This window comes from Podarcis vaucheri (assembly GCF_965113315.1).
Source record: "Podarcis vaucheri genome assembly, chromosome: 18".
Classification (NCBI taxonomy): domain Eukaryota; kingdom Metazoa; phylum Chordata; class Lepidosauria; order Squamata; family Lacertidae; genus Podarcis; species Podarcis vaucheri.
The window spans coordinates 10,813,865-10,831,687 of NC_138756.1; the positions used below are offsets into that span (position 1 = coordinate 10,813,865).

The 17,823-nt window shown below is 48.3% G+C and overlaps 1 protein-coding gene across 3 annotated transcripts in view; it reads right to left on the reverse strand.

The window, feature by feature from the left end:
- Nucleotides 1-17,823, reverse strand: part of ARHGAP45 (Rho GTPase activating protein 45) — a 41,826-nt gene extending 24,003 nt beyond the window's left edge. For 2 of the 3 annotated variants that reach the window (XM_082206272.1, XM_082206270.1), the window contains exons 1-8: nucleotides 14,729-15,023; nucleotides 12,131-12,431; nucleotides 7,284-7,427; nucleotides 5,491-5,575; nucleotides 4,528-4,600; nucleotides 3,242-3,320; nucleotides 2,794-2,931; nucleotides 1,035-1,099 (exon numbers count right to left, since the gene is read on the reverse strand). In XM_082206272.1, the coding sequence (XP_082062398.1) occupies nucleotides 1,035-1,099; nucleotides 2,794-2,931; nucleotides 3,242-3,320; nucleotides 4,528-4,600; nucleotides 5,491-5,575; nucleotides 7,284-7,427; nucleotides 12,131-12,431; nucleotides 14,729-14,851 (1,008 nt within the window). In that variant the 5' untranslated portion in view covers nucleotides 14,852-15,023. Of the gene's footprint in view, nucleotides 1-1,034; nucleotides 1,100-2,793; nucleotides 2,932-3,241; nucleotides 3,321-4,527; nucleotides 4,601-5,490; nucleotides 5,576-7,283; nucleotides 7,428-12,130; nucleotides 12,432-14,728; nucleotides 15,024-17,514 lie in introns of those variants that run through there. The other variant, XM_082206271.1, reaches the window with a different exon arrangement.

Sequence of the window (17,823 nt, forward strand, 5' to 3'; positions counted from 1 at the left end):
GAAAAACAAATTCTCCCCCTCTCTGCGCAGCACCCCTTCAGCAAAGCGGCAGGAGAAATGGAGCCCCTTCCATTTCTCCTCCCGCTTCCCTGAAGGGGCGCTGCGCAGAGAGGGGGAGAATTTTTACCCCTTGTTCTCTCCCTCTAAAATAAGGTGCATTCTGTGCATTCATGGTGCATTCACCGAAGCCTCCGGAGTGCAGCGGGAGTTCCCGCTGGGCTCCGGAGGCTTCGGGTTGCTTTCGACCTGCTCTTTGGGGCTGGCGGGGGGAAGAGGAGGTTAAGCGGTGATATGATAGCCATGTTCAAATATATCAAAGGATGTCACCTAGAGGAGGGAGAAAGGTTGTTTTCTGCTGCTCCAGAGAAGCGGACACGGAGCAATGGATCCAAACTACAAGAAAGAAGATTCCACCTAAACATTAGGAAGAACTTCCTGACAGTAAGAGCTGTTTGACAGTGGAATTTGCTGCCAAGGAGTGTGGTGGAGTCTCCTCCTTTGGAGGTCTTTAAGCAGAGGCTTGACAACCATATGTCAGGAGTGCTCTGATGGTGTTTCCTGCTTGGCAGGGGGTTGGACTCAATGGCCCTTGTGGTCTCTTCCAACTCTAGGATTCTATGGTTCTATGATTCTATCCCTGAAGCCTCCGGAGCGCAGCGGGAACTCGCACTGTGCTCCGGAGGCTTCAGACGGCTATCCCTGAAGCCTGGAGAGTGAGAGGGGTCGGTGCGCTCCCTCTGCGCTTCGGAGGCTTCGCGTTGCTATCGCTGAAGCCAAGGAGCCTGCATTCGCCCCATAGGACGCACACATTTCCCCTTAATTTTTGGAGGGGAAAAAGTGTGTCCTATAGAGAGAAGAACACGGTATTTTGGGGTAAATTCGGAATGTGGAATTGTCGGTTGCAACAAGTCTGCTTCCCCAGCCCCCAGCCCCATAAGAAAAGGTTGGGCTTTGGAGGAAAGGTGAGATAACAGGTATAAAAAATAAATTCAGAAATGGCTACAGCCCACTGCATTATGGGACGACGGTCTTACCTCCTGACTGATGGTCTGTTTGCAGGAATTGACCATCTTCTGAAGACCCTTGGCAAACTCCATTTCTGGGCAGAGGGAGGGAAAAGAGAGTGTATTTTTGTAAATAAAAATATACATTTTTTAAAAAACCTTTTTTGCAAACTCTAGATTTCTCTTTCCTGGGTTATTGTTTCAGACTAGCACCTTGGACTCTAATATTCTTTTTAAATAATTTTCAGAAAAAGGATGGCAGATTCAGTTGATGGATTGTGCCAAACTCGCAAAAAATGACCGGGAGAATCAGAAATCAGGAATATCAAAATAAGGAATGGGGGGAATTTGTAATCTATCTTAAAAAAACCAACACCATTGCAAACAGTTAAAACTGTTAGCAGGGCTGGAATAACACTTGTAGGTTAATGGTGAATTTTGGGCATAATGGAGATGTAAAAGATTTGGGCCGGATTTCGGTTTGATGAGGCCCTCAGCTCCTAAAGGTAATGGAGCCCTTTCTATGTCCAGCTGTCCTTTGCCAACAACAAATGGCCACTGTTTTTGTTGTTGAATATATGCCATATGGCCATTTATGGACCTCATAGGTATCTCAAGCCATTTGCCCATGTGGCCCTGCAACCAGTCCATGCAGAATGTAGGCACCCTATATATAGAAAGGAGCAAACCAGGGATATTTTAGGGAGCAGGTGGAGCCCATGACTTACATCAGTGATGGCCAAACTTGGCCCTCCAGCTGTTTTGGGACTACAACTCCCATCATCCCAAGCTAACAGGACCAGTGGTCAGGGTTGCTGGGAATTGTAGTCCCAAAAGAGCCAAGTTTGGCCACCACTGACTTACATCAGAGGAGCCTACACAACACAAAACACTGTTGCTGGATGTAGGTTTTATTTCATTTGTTTTTTATCTTATATTTTTGAAATGTGCATTCAGGGTTTTTTTCCCTTTAATTTTTTTGGGGCCCCCAAGAGATTGGGGCCCTAAGTTCTAGCTTGTTTAGCTTATACAGTGGTACCTCGGGCTACATACGCTTCAGGTTACATATGCTTCAGGTTACAGACTCTGCTAACCCAGAAATAGTTTCAGGTTAAGAACTTTGCTTCAGGATGAGAACAGAAATCATGCTTTGGCAGCAGCAGGAGGCCCCATTAGCTAAAGTGGTGCTTCAGGTTAAGAACAGTTTCAGGTTAAGAACGGACCTCCGGAACAAATTAAGTACTTAACCCGAGGTACCACTGTAGTCAAAGCTCTGGTTTTCCCAGTCGTGATGTATGGAAGTGAGAGCTGGACCATCAAGAAGGCTGATCGCCAAAGAATGGATGCTTTTGAATTCTGGTGCTGGAGGAGACTCTTGAGAGTCCCATGGACTGCAAGAAGATCAAACCTCTCCATTCGGAAGGAAATCAGCCCTGAGTGCTCACTGGAAGGACAGATCCTGAAGCTGAGGCTCCAAGACTTTGGCCACCTCAGGAGAAGAGAAGACTCCCTGGAAAAGACCCTGATGTTGGGAAAGATGGAGGGCAGAAGGAGAAGGGGACGACAGAGGATGAGATGGTGGGACAGTGTTCTCGAAGCTACCAGCATGAGTTTGACCAAACTGCGGGAGGCAGTGGAAGACAGGAGGGCCTGGCGTGCTCTGGTCCAGGGGGTCACGAAGATTCAGACACGACTAAACAACAACCACCACTGTAGTAAATATCCAGCACTGTCCACAACAGAGCAGAGGAGATCCCTGCCACTTCCCTCCCTCCCTCGCCCTACTCACCTAGGGCAGTCCTTTTCTCCAGGTAATACATGAGGTCCTTCATATACTTCGAGACATTCTTGGCGTAATGTAAAGCCGCCTCGACTCCTCCCTCGCACCTTTGCAGGAGAACGTCCACCTCTTCGGCCGACAGACGGACTGGGGAGGGAAAGGGAAGAGATGCATGAGATGTAAGAAGGGGTTACCTGCAGGATCTAGGCCACGAGCCCATATATTCTCTTTTTTGTGATTATTTTATTAGATTTTCCACAATTATAACAAAAACCGCAAAGCAGAACGACACACAAAAGCAGAAAAAAAAGAAAACCACATCAACGAACGATTGTCTATGGCCCTATCAAGGTCCCATTCGTGGGGGGTTGGATCAATGCGCAAACATTAATGAAAAAGTGCGTATTAGTGGAAAAGGCGTATTAGTGAGAAAGCCACGAGGGAGACTCGCACTTACTTGAGGTGAAACCTTCCATGCCGTCTGAGATGCCTTCGCCACCTTGGCCAGGAATTCCCCCGTAGAGATTTTCCATCGACTGGGGGCGAGAAAACGTCGTTAGTCAAACGAGCGAGGAATTTCCAACCACGCGAAAGTCAGAGATGCACGTGCATATCTGAACATCCTCAATCTGGGTGTTACAGCGGTCCCTTGGTTCTCAAAATGCCTTGGAACCCAAACAACTTGGAACCCAAACTCTGCAAACCCAGAAGGAAGTGTTCTGGTTTGCGAACCGGTTTTGGAAGCTGAACGGCCTCCGTTTCGAGCGTTGCGCTTCCGATTTGAGTGTTACGCTGAGGTCTGTCTGTTTTTGCTGTTTATTTTGCGTTTCTGTTTTTGTGGCTCTTTTTCGTTTTGTTTTTGTAACTGTGTGGAACCCAGTTCAGCTATTGATTGATTGTGTGGCTGCAGTACATTGTTTATTCCTTTCATTTTACGGATTAATGGTTTCGTTAGATAGCAAAATCCATGTCCTATTGCTGTTTCAGGGGTTGTTTTTAAAATTCTCGCACGTTCTCAAACTTAATCCGTTCCGGAAATTCCATTCCAAAAACAAAGCGTTCCAAAACCAAGGTGTGCTTTTCCATAGAAAGTCATACAAAACGGATTAATCTGTTCCAGACGTTTAAAAGGTAAAAAGGTAAAAGACACCTAGACAGTTAAGTCCACTCAAAGGTGACTCTGGGGTTGCGGCGCTCATCTCGCTTTCAGGCCGAGGGAGCCGGCTTTTGTCCACAGACAGCTTTCTGGGTCATGTGGCCAGCAGGACTAAACCACTTCTGGTGCAACAGGACACCGTGACAGAAACCAGAGCCACAGAAACGCCGTTTACCTTTCCGCCGGAGCGGTACCTATTTATCTACTTCCGCTGGTGTGCTTTCGATCTGCTAGGTTGGCAGGAGCTGGGACAGAGCAGTGGGAGCTCACCCTGTGGCGGGGATTCAAATCTCTAACCTTCTGATCGGCAAGCCCAAGAGGCTCAGTGGTTTAGACCACAGCGTCACCCGCATCCCTTTACCAGGAGTGACATGTGGAGTCCTTAATCTATGCAGGCATGATTTTTGCGCAGGTGGTTTAAACCACAGTGCCTAGGACCTGCCAATCAGAAGGTCGGTGGTTCGAATCCCCGTGACGGGGTGAGCTCCCGTTGCTCGGTCCCTGCTCCTGCCAACCTAGCAGTTCAAAAGCACGTCAAAGTGCAGGTAGATAAATAGGTCATTCGTTCATTAGCCGGGACGCCTCACCTGGTTGTGGTCGCTAGGAGGGATGGAGAGAAGGGTGCTGCTATCTAATTCCCCCATGAGGAGTTCGGAGACCCTGTTTTGGGGGAGAGAAAGCACGTTGATAAAGCAAAACAAGGGGCAAAACAAGCACATCGATTTTGCACTTTGCTCAAATCGCTGTGGTTCATTCGCCTTCATTCATTACCCAACAGATCAGGGCGGAATCTAGGTGCATGTAAAAAAAGCCGTGAAAAATGCTTTTTCAAAAAAATTATTGAATTTGCCCTTAGCTCGCCATTGCCACCTAGTGTCTCGTTTGTACAGTGCACTGAAAATGCACATTATTTTTGCAGCTGTATAGCTGAGTCCCTTTTCCCGCAAATCATGTTGTTCCTCCTCATTCACAAATCCCAAATCGTATCCAGGTAACATCACCTTGAGTTACCATATTTTTGGCTCTATAAGACTCACTTTTTCCCTCCCAAAAAGTAAGGGGAAATGTGTGTGCGTCTTATGGAGCGAATGCAGGCTGCGCAGCTATCCCAGAAGCCAGAACAGCAAGAGGGATTGCTGCTTTCACTGTGCAGCGATCCCTCTTGCTGTTCTGGCTTCTGAGATTCAGGATATTTTTTTCTTGTTTTCCTCCTCCAAAAACTAGGTGCGTCTTGTGGTCTGGTGCGTCTTATAGAGCGAAAAATACGGCAATTTAACATCTCCCCCCCCCAAAAAAATCAATATTGTACCCAGGGACCAAAATCGCCTTCTGATTTCATCCAACAAAAGTCACTAAATACCCAGGAAAATGTTTAGGGTGGGCCTGGGTATCACTGGAGGTTTAAAAGCTGTTGTAACCAGCCACCTCCAACCCCAATTTTTCCTCCCCTGAGTGGGGGTTGAGCTGGATGTCCTCTAAAGGGCCCCTTCCGATTCTACGACCCGGAATCATGTTCCTTTAGGGAAAGCACAAAAAAGTCCTCTGCTTACGTGCCGCTGAAGGAAACGGCGATCATCTCCAGGGCCTTTTCGAATTCTCGTTTGTCAGCTTCGATGTTGGATTCGTAATGGAAACCTACGGATTATATATTTTTTAAATTAATATCTTCATTGAAAGTATTGCAATGCTAAAGGAATAAAGTGATACACAGGCGGGAGGGGAAATGAGGGGGGGACGAGAAAACAAATATGCATATATAAAAAAGAAATTAAAAAATTGCAATTCCATACATTCTTACGAAAATTGATCTAGTGATATTACCTAAAGGTAAAGGGACCCCTGACCGTTAGGTCCAGTCGTGGCCGACTCTGGGGTTGCGGTGCTCACCTCGCTTTACTGGCCGAGGGAGCCGGAGTACAGTTTCCGGGTCATGTGGCCAGTAGGACTAAGCCGCTTCTGGCGAACCAGATCAGCGCACGGAAACGCCGTTTACCTTCCCGCCAGAGCGGTACCTATTTATCTACTTGCACTTTGACGTGCTTTCGAACTGCTAGGTTGGCAGGAGCAGGGACCGAGCAACGGGAGCTCACCCCGTCATTGCGGGGATTCGAACCGCCGACCTTCTGATCGGCAAGTCCTAGGCTCTGTGGTTTAACCCACAGCGCCACCCGCGTCCCACAATATGCAGTGCTTTTTTTTCTTTTAAAAAATGTTTAGTGGTACTCTCATTCAAACTCAAGAAAACCACCGTTTTATCGTTAAAAATTGGGAAAAATAAATACAGTAAATGGGGAAAAAATTATAGTGGTACCTCGGGTTACATACACTTCAGGTTACAGATTCCACTAACCCAGAAATAGTGCTTCAGTTTAAGAACTTTGCTTCTGGATGAGAACAGAAATCGCATGGCGGCAGCGGGAGGCCCCATTAGCTAAAGTGGTGCTTCAGGTTAAGAACAGTTTCAAGGTGAAGTACGGACCTCCGGAACGAATCAAGTCCTTAACCCGAGGTACCACTGTACAAAGATTCACAAAATGTTTAGGGGTATGTGCCCCTCTGTGTCTCACCTCCAGAAAAAAAGCACTGTCCTAGTGCGTGTATCACATTTGGATTAAATTTACGGAGGTGGCGTTTTTTTAGAAAATAAAGGAGAGTTTTGGGGAAGTGCGAAATGTCAGCCGCGCGTCATTTTCAAAGCATAGAAGTGTGATCCTGTCCTCTGGGGTGTTAGCCACCCCTCCCAGTTTGGTGTCATCTATAGAATCATAGAATCCTAGAGTTGGAAGAGACCACAAGGGCCATCGAGTCCAACCCCCTGCCAAGCAGGAAACACCATCAGAGCACTCCTGACCTATGGTTGTCAAGCCTCTGCTTAAAGACCTCCACAGAAGGAGACTCCACCACACTCCTTGGCAGCAAATTCCACTGTCAAACAGCTCTTACTGTCAGGAGGTTCTTCCTAATGTTTAGGTGGAATCTTCTTTATTGTAGGTTGGATCCATTGCTCCGTGTCCGCTTCTCTGGAGCAGCAGAAAACAACCTTTCTCCCTCCTCTATGTGACATCCTTTTATATATTTGAACATGGCTATCATATCACCCCTTAACCTCCTCTTCTCCAGGCTAAACATGCCCAGCTCCCTTAGCCGTTCCTCATAAGGCATCGTTTCCAGGCCTTTGACCATTTTGGTTGCCCTCCTCTGGACACGTTCCAGTTTGTCAGTGTCCTTCTTGAACTGTGGTGCCCAGAACTGGACACAGTACTCCAGGTGAGGTCTGACCAGAGCAGAATACAGTGGCACTATTACTTCCCTTGATCTAGATGCCATACTCCTATTGACTGACCTTTGACTTTGGAGATGAGGGTCCCCGCCGCGGTCAGCGTCTCCAGCGTGTTGAGCAGAGGGTATTTGGCGACCACCTGCCGCAGGATCCGTAAGGCGTCCCCCAAGCTCTCGTGGGCCAGCGCCCGCCGGGACTCCAGCCCGTCTGCAAAAGCAAGAGAAGACCCGCCGGTTACGGCCCGTGGGTGCAATTCGCTCTGCACCTGTTGAATTTCTGCCTGTCGTCCCTCTGATGCAGCAGCAGGGACTCGGCAAGAAGGACGAAACCAGAACGGAGCCCCAAACGGCTTGCGGCCCGTCGGTGCAATCGTCGCACGCGCCGCACCGGTTCGATTTCTGCCTGACGTCCCTCTGATGCGGCAGCAGGGACTCGGCAAGAAGGACAAAACCCAGAACGGACCCCCAAACAGTTTACCTGGCTACAGCGTGGAGCCGATAATGGCAAGGTTGCAGGTTCGATACCCATCTAAGGCAGCTGCATTTCATTTTTTTTTAAATGATATTTATTAATATTTCACAAACAATAAAAACAAATTCCAACATTTAAACTCCAAGAACAATACAAATAAGAAATACACAGTGGGAAAAAAGTTGATAGAATAAGGAAGAAAAAAGAAAGAATAAAGAATCAGGACAGAGAGAAAAGCCAAGAATCGAAACTAAAAATAAAATCTTATATTTTCTTCACTAGTTTCTTGACCCCCTCACACCTCCCATTTTGTATTCCAGTTCAAATATTAAATTCAGCAAATCCTTGCCCTCTAACATTTAACCTTACTCCATATATTAACCTATTATTGTAGATATCCATTTCCAATTATCAATCCCTATTTACATTTTCTTAAACATCTCTTTACCAGTACCGCTCATTTTCAATCAAACGTCATTTCAACATTCCTTAATTTTATAGTGCTTCTGCAGGTGATCTTTAAACTGCGTTTCAGGGGGTTGGACTAGATGACCGCTGGTTCCCTTCCCAGCTCTATAGTTCCAATATTTGTTTCTGCCTCTCACCTGCCTCTTGGGCTCCTTTCTTCCCTCCCCACAAGCCCCAGAACCCACAATTTCGTTATCATTTGCCCCTCGGGGCAGGAGGGATGTGCCGTCTTCAAACAGGGTCAGAAATCCATCCGCTGCTTCGGGAGGCAGCGGCGGTGTAGCGGTTAGAGTGATGGAGATGAGGATCCCTGCTCCGCCACAAAACTCACTGGGTGATCGTGGGGATGCGAGATCCCCTATTCCTCCAGAGAGCTACATTAACCAGAGCGGTTTAACAATCAATCTGTCTTGCCAAAAAGGAAAAACACCCTCTGGGAATTGTAGTTCTCTTTGTTGGGGGGAAATAGGGCTTTCTTTTTCAACTTTCAGCACACCTTAAACTACATTCCCCAAGATTCCTTTTACAGGATGCCAAGATGGCAAACTACAGCTCCCATAACTCTTTCGGGTAGAGGATGTGCCCCAAACTACAGCTCCCATAATTATTTGGGGCAGAGCATGTCCCCATCCCATACTACAGTTCCCACAATTCTTTGGGGCAGAGCAAACTACAGCTCCCATAATTCTTTGGGCCAGAGGATGTGCCCAAAACTACAGCTCCCACAATTCTTTGGGGGCAGAGCAAGCGCCCGAAACTACAGCTCCCATAATTCTTTGGGGCAGAGCATGCACCCCAAACTACGGCTCCCATAATTATTTGGGGCAAAGCATGTCCCCATCCCATACTACAGTTCCCACAATTCTTTGGGGCAGAGGATGTGCCCAAAACTACAGCTCCCATAACTTTTGGGGCAGAACGTGTGCCCCAAACTACATCTCCCACAATTCTTTGTGGAGGAGCATAGCCCTGTTCCTCCCCCCCCCCAACCCGGTAAGTTGGCAACCTCTCTCTGTCCAAGGTCTTCTCTGGAATGTTTCCCTTCCTGTTTACATTCAGGAAGGGAAGATGGAAAGGAGGAAGTGACCGCCTCTTGCGACATTTGAGATAACCCGCTTGACCCCCATCCCTAAACCATCACCCGCCCAGATTGTATCATCGTTTCTGGGCATTCTCATCGCCAGGGAAGGAAGGAGCGAACGTCGGGTTTTCGCTCCTAATTTCTCCAGTTCTCAAACTCGGGTTCTGCACGTTTTGCACCCGTTTGCAATAAAAACAAAATAAAAACTAAACTAAACTAAACTAAACTAAACTAAACTAAACTAAACTAAAAACTAAACAAAACTGAAAACAAAACTGAAAATAAACTAAACACTAAACCAAACTAAAAACTAAACTAAAAACTAAACTAAACTAAACACTAAACTAAACTAAGCACTAAACTAAAAACTAAACTAAAACTAAAAACTAAACTAAAAACTAAACTAAAACTAAAAACTAAACTAAAAACTAAACTAAAAATTAAACTAAACTAAAACTAAACTAAACCCTTACGGCAACTCAGCAGAATATTAGTGCAATTTCGCGTCTTGTACGCAGCTTTGACTAACGTGCTTTTTTTTTCAGGTGGCGGCAATTTCCCCCAATACGTTTTATTTGCTTTTAGCATTTATTATTTCCACCTTTTCCTTTCCCCTGCACGGTTCACCTCCTCCTCAACTAATCCTCCTGCAACAGGTAGATTAGGCAGAGAGGCAATCGACTGCCCCCCCCAAGAGATCATTGTGGCTCGGTCGGGACTCGAACCCAGATCTCCCAGCTCCTAGCAAGCGCGCAACCCTCACAATAACCCTGGGAGGTCGGTTCGGCCGAGAGAGGCGGCGGCTGCCCTCTCCCCAAGGATACCCAGGGCGAGTTTCGTGGCTTGGTCGGGATTCGAACCCGGACCTTGCGGGCGCGACGGCGCGCGACTGCAAGTCCGAGCCAGAGGACATTGCGGGGAGGGCGACGGGCACCCGGGCACGCCCGAGAAGGGTTTATCAGGGCACTGCCAGTTGCCGCGGGCTCGGCGTAAACAGGAAAGGCGGGCGGATGAAAATAGAGGCAGGAAGCGGCAAATATCGCATCCCTCTTGCCACCGTCTGATGTGGCAACCGCCTCTCTCTCTGTCCCCAGAGGCCGTGCTCAGCTGGCGGTTGCAAAACCAGGCGCATGCGCCGCTCCTTTCCCCCAAAGGAAACGAAACATTCATTGGCAAATTGGAAATAATAATAATAATGTCTTTAAATCATGCGTAAAAACCCGTTTCACTCCCTCCCCATCAGGCTGGATTTGATTTAAATCAGGCATGTCCAAAGTCCGTTTTGGGGGCCTAATCCGGCCCCCGTCTCAGTTTATTTCTGGGTAAAAATCCTTTAAAAAAGCTCAACCGCTTTGGGGTAAAACCCTAAAAAAAAGGGGTTGAGAGCATCAATCCTAAATAAAGGTCAACAACTTTGGTCGGCCCTCGCGGCCCTTCACTTCATCCAATGTGGCCCTCTTTGAGAAAAGTGTGGGCACCGCTGCCATATAGCAGGCATCCCAAACCTTCAGCCCTCCAGATGTTTCGGACTACAGTTCCCACCATCCCTGACCACTGGTCCTGTTAGCTAGGGGTGATGGGAGTTGTAGTTCTAAAATATCTGGAGCAGGCACCCCCAAACTCGGCCCTCCAGATGTTTTGGGACTACAACTCCCATCATCCCTAGCTAACAGGACCAGCGGTCAGGGATCATCAGGGGGTTTGGGCTGGGTGTCCATCAATATGCAGATGATACCCAGCTCTACCTCTCTTTCAAATCGGAACCAGTGAAGGCGGTGAAGGTCCTGTGTGAGTGTCTGGAGGCGGTTGGAGGATGGATGGCGGCTAACAGATTGAGGTTGAATCCTGACAAGACAGAAGGACTGTTTTGGGGGGACAGGGGGTGGGCAGGTGTGGGGGACTCCCTAGTCCTGAATGGGGTGGCTGTGCCCCCGAAGGACCAGGTGTGCAGCCTGGGAGTCATTCTGGACTCACAGCTGACCATGGAGGTGCAGGTCAATTCTGTGTCCAGGGCAGCTCCATCTGGTATGCAGGATGAGACCCTCCCTGCCTGCAGACTGTCTGGCCAGAGTGGTGCATGCTCTGGTTATCTCCTGCTTGGACTACTGCCATGCGCTCTCCGTGGGGCTGCCTTTGAAGGTGACCTGGAAACTACAACTAATCCAGAATGCGGCAGCCAGACTGGGGACTGGGAGCGGCCGCCAAAACCATATAACACCGGTCCTGAAAGACCTACATTGGCTCCCAGAACGTTTCCGAGCACAATTCAAAGTGTTGGTGCCGACCTTGAAAGCCCTAAACAGCCCAGAATACCTGAAGGAGCGTCTCCACCCCCATCATCCAGCCCGGACACCTGGGTCCATCTCCGAGGGCCTTCTGGCGGTTCCCTCCCTGCCAGAAGTGAGGTTACAGGGAACTAGACAGAGGGCCTTCTCGGTGGTGGCGCCCGCCCTGTGGAACGCCCTCCCATCAGATGTCAAAGAGAAAAACAACTACCAGACTTTTAGAAGACGTCTGAAGGCAGCCCTGTTTCGGGAAGCTTTTAATGTTTAACAGGTTATTGTGTTTTAGTGTTTTCTTGGCAGCCGCCCAGAGTGGCTGGGGAAGCCCAGCCAGACGGGTGGGGTATAAATAATAAATTATTACTATTATATTTTTATTTAGGGCCCCACTACAACAGCGACACCTAGCGGCAGAACATACGCATTGCGATACAGTGTCACGCTAGAGACCTCTAGGGGCAGAAAATGCTCAATACAACACAGCTTTATAAGTAAATAAATTATTATTATTATTATTATATTATTAACGCAAAACAAACAGCAATTTGTGGTTGGGCACAGAGAGCTGAGGGCCGCTTCAAAGCTCAGTCCGGCCCCTGACCACTTACCCTCCCGGAGAACCACGTCCCGAAGCTTCTCCAGCGGCTCGGCCAAGCGGGTCACGTCAGCCAGCAGTTGGGAGATTTCTTCCGGCTCCATCAGGCTGCCCTCGCCGCCATCGCAGGGGCTGTAGGCCTTGGCGGCCTTGCCCAGGCCCCGGGGCACGGCCGGCGAGAGCGGGAACCCTGCGGCGCTGGCGTGGCGGCTGAGGCTGGTGGGGCGCTTGAGGGTGCCGGCCGGGGTGGGCGCGGAGAGGTCCGCCAGGCTAGAGGCGGTCGAGGAGTCCAGGCCATCGCGGCGCGGCAGCTCCTGGGAAGAAGGGAAAGGCATCCGGGTCACTCGGGGCAGTACTTGAACTCAGAACCTTTGGCTCCACCAAGTTCAGAACGCCTTGGAAGAACCAATAGGCACTCAGGGCAGGACTAGAACTCAGAGCCTTTGGCCCCGCCAACTGCAGAACTCATTGGAAGATGCAAAAGGCACTCAGATCACTCAGGGCAGGACTAGAACTCAGAGCCTTTGGCCTGACCAACTTCAGAACTCATTGGAAGACGGAAAAGGCACTCAGGGTAGGATTAGAACTCAGAGCCTTTGGCCTCCACCGACTTCAGAACACTTGGGAAGAACCAATAGGAACTCAGGGCAGGACTAGAACTCAGAGCCTTTGGCCCCGCCAACTTCAGAACTCATTGGAAGATGCAAAAGTCACTCAGGGCAGGATTAGAACTCAGAACCTTTGGCCCCACCAACTTCAGAAGTCATTGGAAGAACCAATAGGCACTCAGATCACTCAGGGCAGGATTAGAACTCAGAGCCTTTGGCCCCGCCAACTGCAGAACGCTTTGGAAGAAGCAAAAGCCACTCAGGGCAGGACTAGAACTCAGAGCCTTTGGCCTGACCAACTTCAGAACTCATTGGAAGACGGAAAAGGCACTCAGGGCAGGACTAGAACTCAGAGCCTTTGGCCTCCACCGACTTCAGAACACTTGGGAAGAACCCATAGGAACTCAGGGCAGGATTAGAACTCAGAACCTTTGGCCCTGTCAACTTCAGAACTCATTGGAAGATGCAAAAGTCACTCAGGACAGGATTAGAACTCAGAGCCTTTGACCCCACCAGCTTCAGAACGCCTTGGAAGAAGCAAAAGCCATTCGGGTCACTCAGGGCAGGACTAGAACTCAGAGCCTTTGGCCCCACCAACTGCAGAATGCCCTGGAAGAACCAATAGGCACTCGGTTCACTCTTTGTTTTGAATTTGGGGAAAATTTCAATTTTAAGAAATATGAATAAGTGTTTGTGGGAGGGGGAGTCTTGACTTGTTTGTTCTGGGAAAGTGTCACTTTTGCACAATTTTCAAATTTAATAAGAAGAGGCATTTGTTCGAGGGGGGTTATTCATTCGTTCTGACTTTTGGGAAAATTTCAAATTTAAGTAAAAATACTAAGTGTTTATGGGAGGGGGGTTCTTGATTGGTTTTGACTTTTGGGTAAGTTTGACTTTTGGAAAAGTTTGAAATTTAAGCAAAAAGAATGGGCATGCAATGAATTAGTTGTGATTCGGGAATTTGCCGAATCCTCTTTTTGAAGGTTCACGCGGGCGGAAAAAGGTCCAGCCCTTTGCTGCAGAGAAATCCACATTCTGCAAATTATTCCACGGAGGCGAGCGGTTGAGTCTCGTGGTATCTTAGGAACCACAATTGCTCAACAGCGGTGGCTTTAGCTTTGACGTCAATCTTGCCGGCACTTGAGAAACTGTAGCTGTATGACCTCTGGCCAAAAATTATATATTAAAAAAAAGATGTTTTGGGACTACAACTCCCATCATCCCTAGCTAGCAAAATGAGGTCCCCCCCCCGCGAATCCACAGCCCCCCCTGCCCTTCCGAAAACCCGGCGGGAGTTTGCCAAAAGTACCTTCAGCCAAACAATTCCTAATGGTGTGTTGTAATTTCAAGAAGTGTATTTTAGGTGTGGAGATGCACCCATTAGATTAAAAAACACACCTTCCAATGCGCTTTCTGCGACACAATGCAAATCCGAAGGCAGATTTTTGCACGGAGTTTCGTTTTTAAAAAATGATATCCCAGCGGCAAAGTTAACTGGGAAATCACAAAGACCATAACGTTTAAAAAAACAATGGGGAAAGTTTGCGATTTATTTATGAGACTACTGCAAGCAGGTTCAAACATTGGCAGGATTTTAACCACACTTGCAAAGTAACGGAGAGTGTGGCTAATTTCGAAGTGTGGATAAATATTGAAATGTCGTTGTAAATATTATCATTAGGCCCTGTGGAAGGGATGAGGGGAAGCCGGGAGATTCAGACAGTGGCGTAGCATGGGTTGTCAGCACCCGGGGCAAGGCAAGTAATTTGCGCCCCCTAACCCGTGGATTTGCGCCTCCTAACTCTAACCCCCAGATGTTACGCCTGGTGTGGCCGGCGCCCCCTGCACCCCCCACGCTACGCCACTGGATTCAGAGCAAGCTGGATATTTGGAGTCTAAATAGTTGTTGTATGTTTATATATATTTTTAATCAATTCTTTAAAATTACCAAAACATACACAGCCCCTCGCTGCCCTTCCGAAAACCCGGCGGGAGTTTGGTACCTTCAGCCAAACGCTGGCTCTGTTGGAGACGGTCTCCAAGACGTGGCCGCCGGCTTTCGAGACTTTCCTCCGCAGTCCGGCCGAATACGGGCTGTAGCTGCTTTTGCCCCGGTTTCCGTGCATGGCCACGATCCAGCAGCCCCCCAAAAAAACCACGAACCCCACTAGGCAGAGAGGGCGCGGGTAATTTCAAGGCCTAGGGCGCCCCTCCAGCGCCCAGGCGGATTTTGAGAGCCGCCACACCCATGCTCGCTTCTGGAAACCTTGCGGGTTTTAGTTTTTTTTGGGGGGGTGGTTTTCCTTTTTTCCGAAAAAAATTACGACGCACCCAGCACCCACCGGGCGCAGCTTCTTCGAAGGGGTGGGCGGAGGGGAAAAAAGCCACAAACTTGAGCAAAGAGGAAGGCGGTGTTCGGACGGCTTCCTCTTTCTGCAGCTCTGAATTGTGCAGAACTGAACATCAATACAAAAGCGAGTTTTTGGGGAGGGGTTTCAGACCCAGATGACGACGCCGTATTTCGCTTTATCCTTTAAAGCAGTGCTGAGTTTATAGAGAAGGAATCCTAGAATCCTAGAGTTGGAAGAGACCCCAAGGGCCATCGAGTCCAACCCCCTGCCAAGCAGGAAACACCATCAGAGCACTCCTGACATATGGTTGTCAAGCCTCTGCTTAAAGACCTCCAAAGTAGGAGACTCCACCACACTCCTTGGCAGCAAATTCCACTGTCAAACAGCTCTTACGGTCAGGAAGTTCTTCCTAATGTTTAGGTGGAATCTTCTTTCTTGTAGTTTGGATCCATTGCTCCGTGTCCGCTTCTCTGGAGCAGCAGAAAACAACCTTTCTCCCTCCTCTATGTGACATCCTTTTATATATTTGAACATGGCTATCATATCACCCCTTAACCTCCTCTTCTCCAGGCTAAACATGCCCAGCTCCCTTAGCCGTTCCTCATAAGGCATCGTTTCCAGGCCTTTGACCATTTTGGTTGCCCTCCTCTGGACACGTTCCAGTTGGTCAGTGTCCTTCTTGAACTGTGGTGCCCAGAACTGGACACAGTACTCCAGGTGAGGTCTGACCAGAGCAGAATACAGTTTTTTAAATCCCGCCCCCTTTTATTTCCTCTCTCTCTCTCTCTCTCTCTCTCTCTCTGCAATTATCTGGATTTGATGCTTTTGTCTCGTGGCAAAAAACTTTAACAAATTCTTATTTTTTTAGAAAAAGAGAGAGAGAGGAGGAAAATGACAGGCAGGGCTTGTTGTCAGTAAGGCAACTCTACAGTGCTCTGTGAAACGAGAGATAGCCCCCCCCCCGTTATGCAGAATTGGAGGGGCTCTGGCGCCCTCTACTGTTGACCTCCCTGCTATTATTATTATTATTATTATTATTATTATTATTATTATTATTATTATTATTATTATTATCACCCTGGGCAGCTTCCAACGGAAGATTAAAAATACATTAAAATATCTGCCCTCCCATCTTCCACCAGCTTCCCTGGCTGTTATTTCACACCCGGCTCCAGCCGCCGGGTGTTATTTTGAACCCAGGTCCGCTGCCAGCTTCCTGTAGCGAAAACACCCACTCAAGACAACTGGATCTTGCAGGCTTGATGTCTTGCCCACCGACGGGAAGTGAAACTTCGCTCAGAGCGCTTTCCGCAAAAACGAAAAGCGAAAAAACAAAACACCCCCAATATTGGCACCGCCGGATCTGTCCCAAAAGGGGGGTGCGGGGAATAAAACGACCACGGACTCCAGCTCCCAGGAGCCATCGATAGCCCTCTCTCCTTTGTGAATTTGCCCTCTTTTAAAAGCAGTAGAGACATCACCTTGCCAACAAAGTAAAGAGTAAAAGCTCTGGTTTTCCCAGTCGTGATGTATGGAAGTGAGAGCTGGACCATCAAGAAGGCTGATCGCCAAAGAATGGATGCTTTTTTGAGACTACAATTCCCATCATCCCTGACCACTCGTCCTGCTAGCTAGGGATCATGGGAGTTGTAGTCCCAAAACATCTGGAGGGCCGAGAAACCTGGTTTAATGTTTTGCTGTGTTTTTATATGTGCTGGAAGACGCTAGCTGGGGCAACTCAGGGTACAAATAAATTATTATTATTATTATTTTATTATTTCAAGGTTTCCAAGGTTTAATGTTTTGCCATGTTTTTATATATGCCGGAAGCCGCCCAGAGTGTCTGGGAGATTATGCGTTGAAATGTTTTAGTTGATATTTTAGAATGTAAAATGCTATTTTATTTACTGATTGGTTTTACCTGGTGGGCTTATAGCCGAATACAGTATTATCTATCTATCTATCTATCTATCTGGGACAACCAAGGGTACAAATAAATTACTATTATTATTATTATTTCAAAGTTTTCAAGGTTGAATGGTTTGCTATGTTTTTATATATGCAGGAAGCCACTCAGAGTGACAACCAAGGGTACAAATAAATTATTATATTATTATTATTATTATTATTATTATTATTATTATTATTATTATTATTACCTTTTCTCTAAGCTAAGAAGCCCCCCCAAAGCGGCAACCTTTCCTCCGCAGAGGACTTCTTCCGTCCCCTGAAACATTTGAGCCGCCCTGAACCCTTCCCTCCAAATCCACGATGCCCTTTTTCTCGGGGCGAGTCAGAGCCAATGAACGGCCGCCGCGATCCGTTGGCCGCCGCGCGGCGAGAGGGGAGGCGCAGCCGAGCGACCTCTTGCGAAAACGCCGCCCGGGGTGCCCACCCCCCGTTTCGCAACGCCCCGCGGACGCAACCCCGTTGCTCACCAGAGAGGACGGTGGCACAGGACTTCCTCCCCGGCCCTTCTTCGAAATCGAGGGCGTCTTGATCAGCTCCCGCTTCTTCCTCGAAAACATGGTGCCCTCTGAACCCCAAACCCGTCCCGGACGATTCGGCACCCCGGGGTGCCTTCACTGGCTAGGGGTTGTCTTCCCCGCCATCCAATGGACCACAGCTCCCCCCAAAAAGGCGTTTCCGGGTGCAAAATGGGCTCAGGGTTTGGCGCGGCTGCCTGCGGCTCAGAGCACACGCTTGCAAACTTACTTCCTGGCTCAGTTTTGTCTGACACACACACA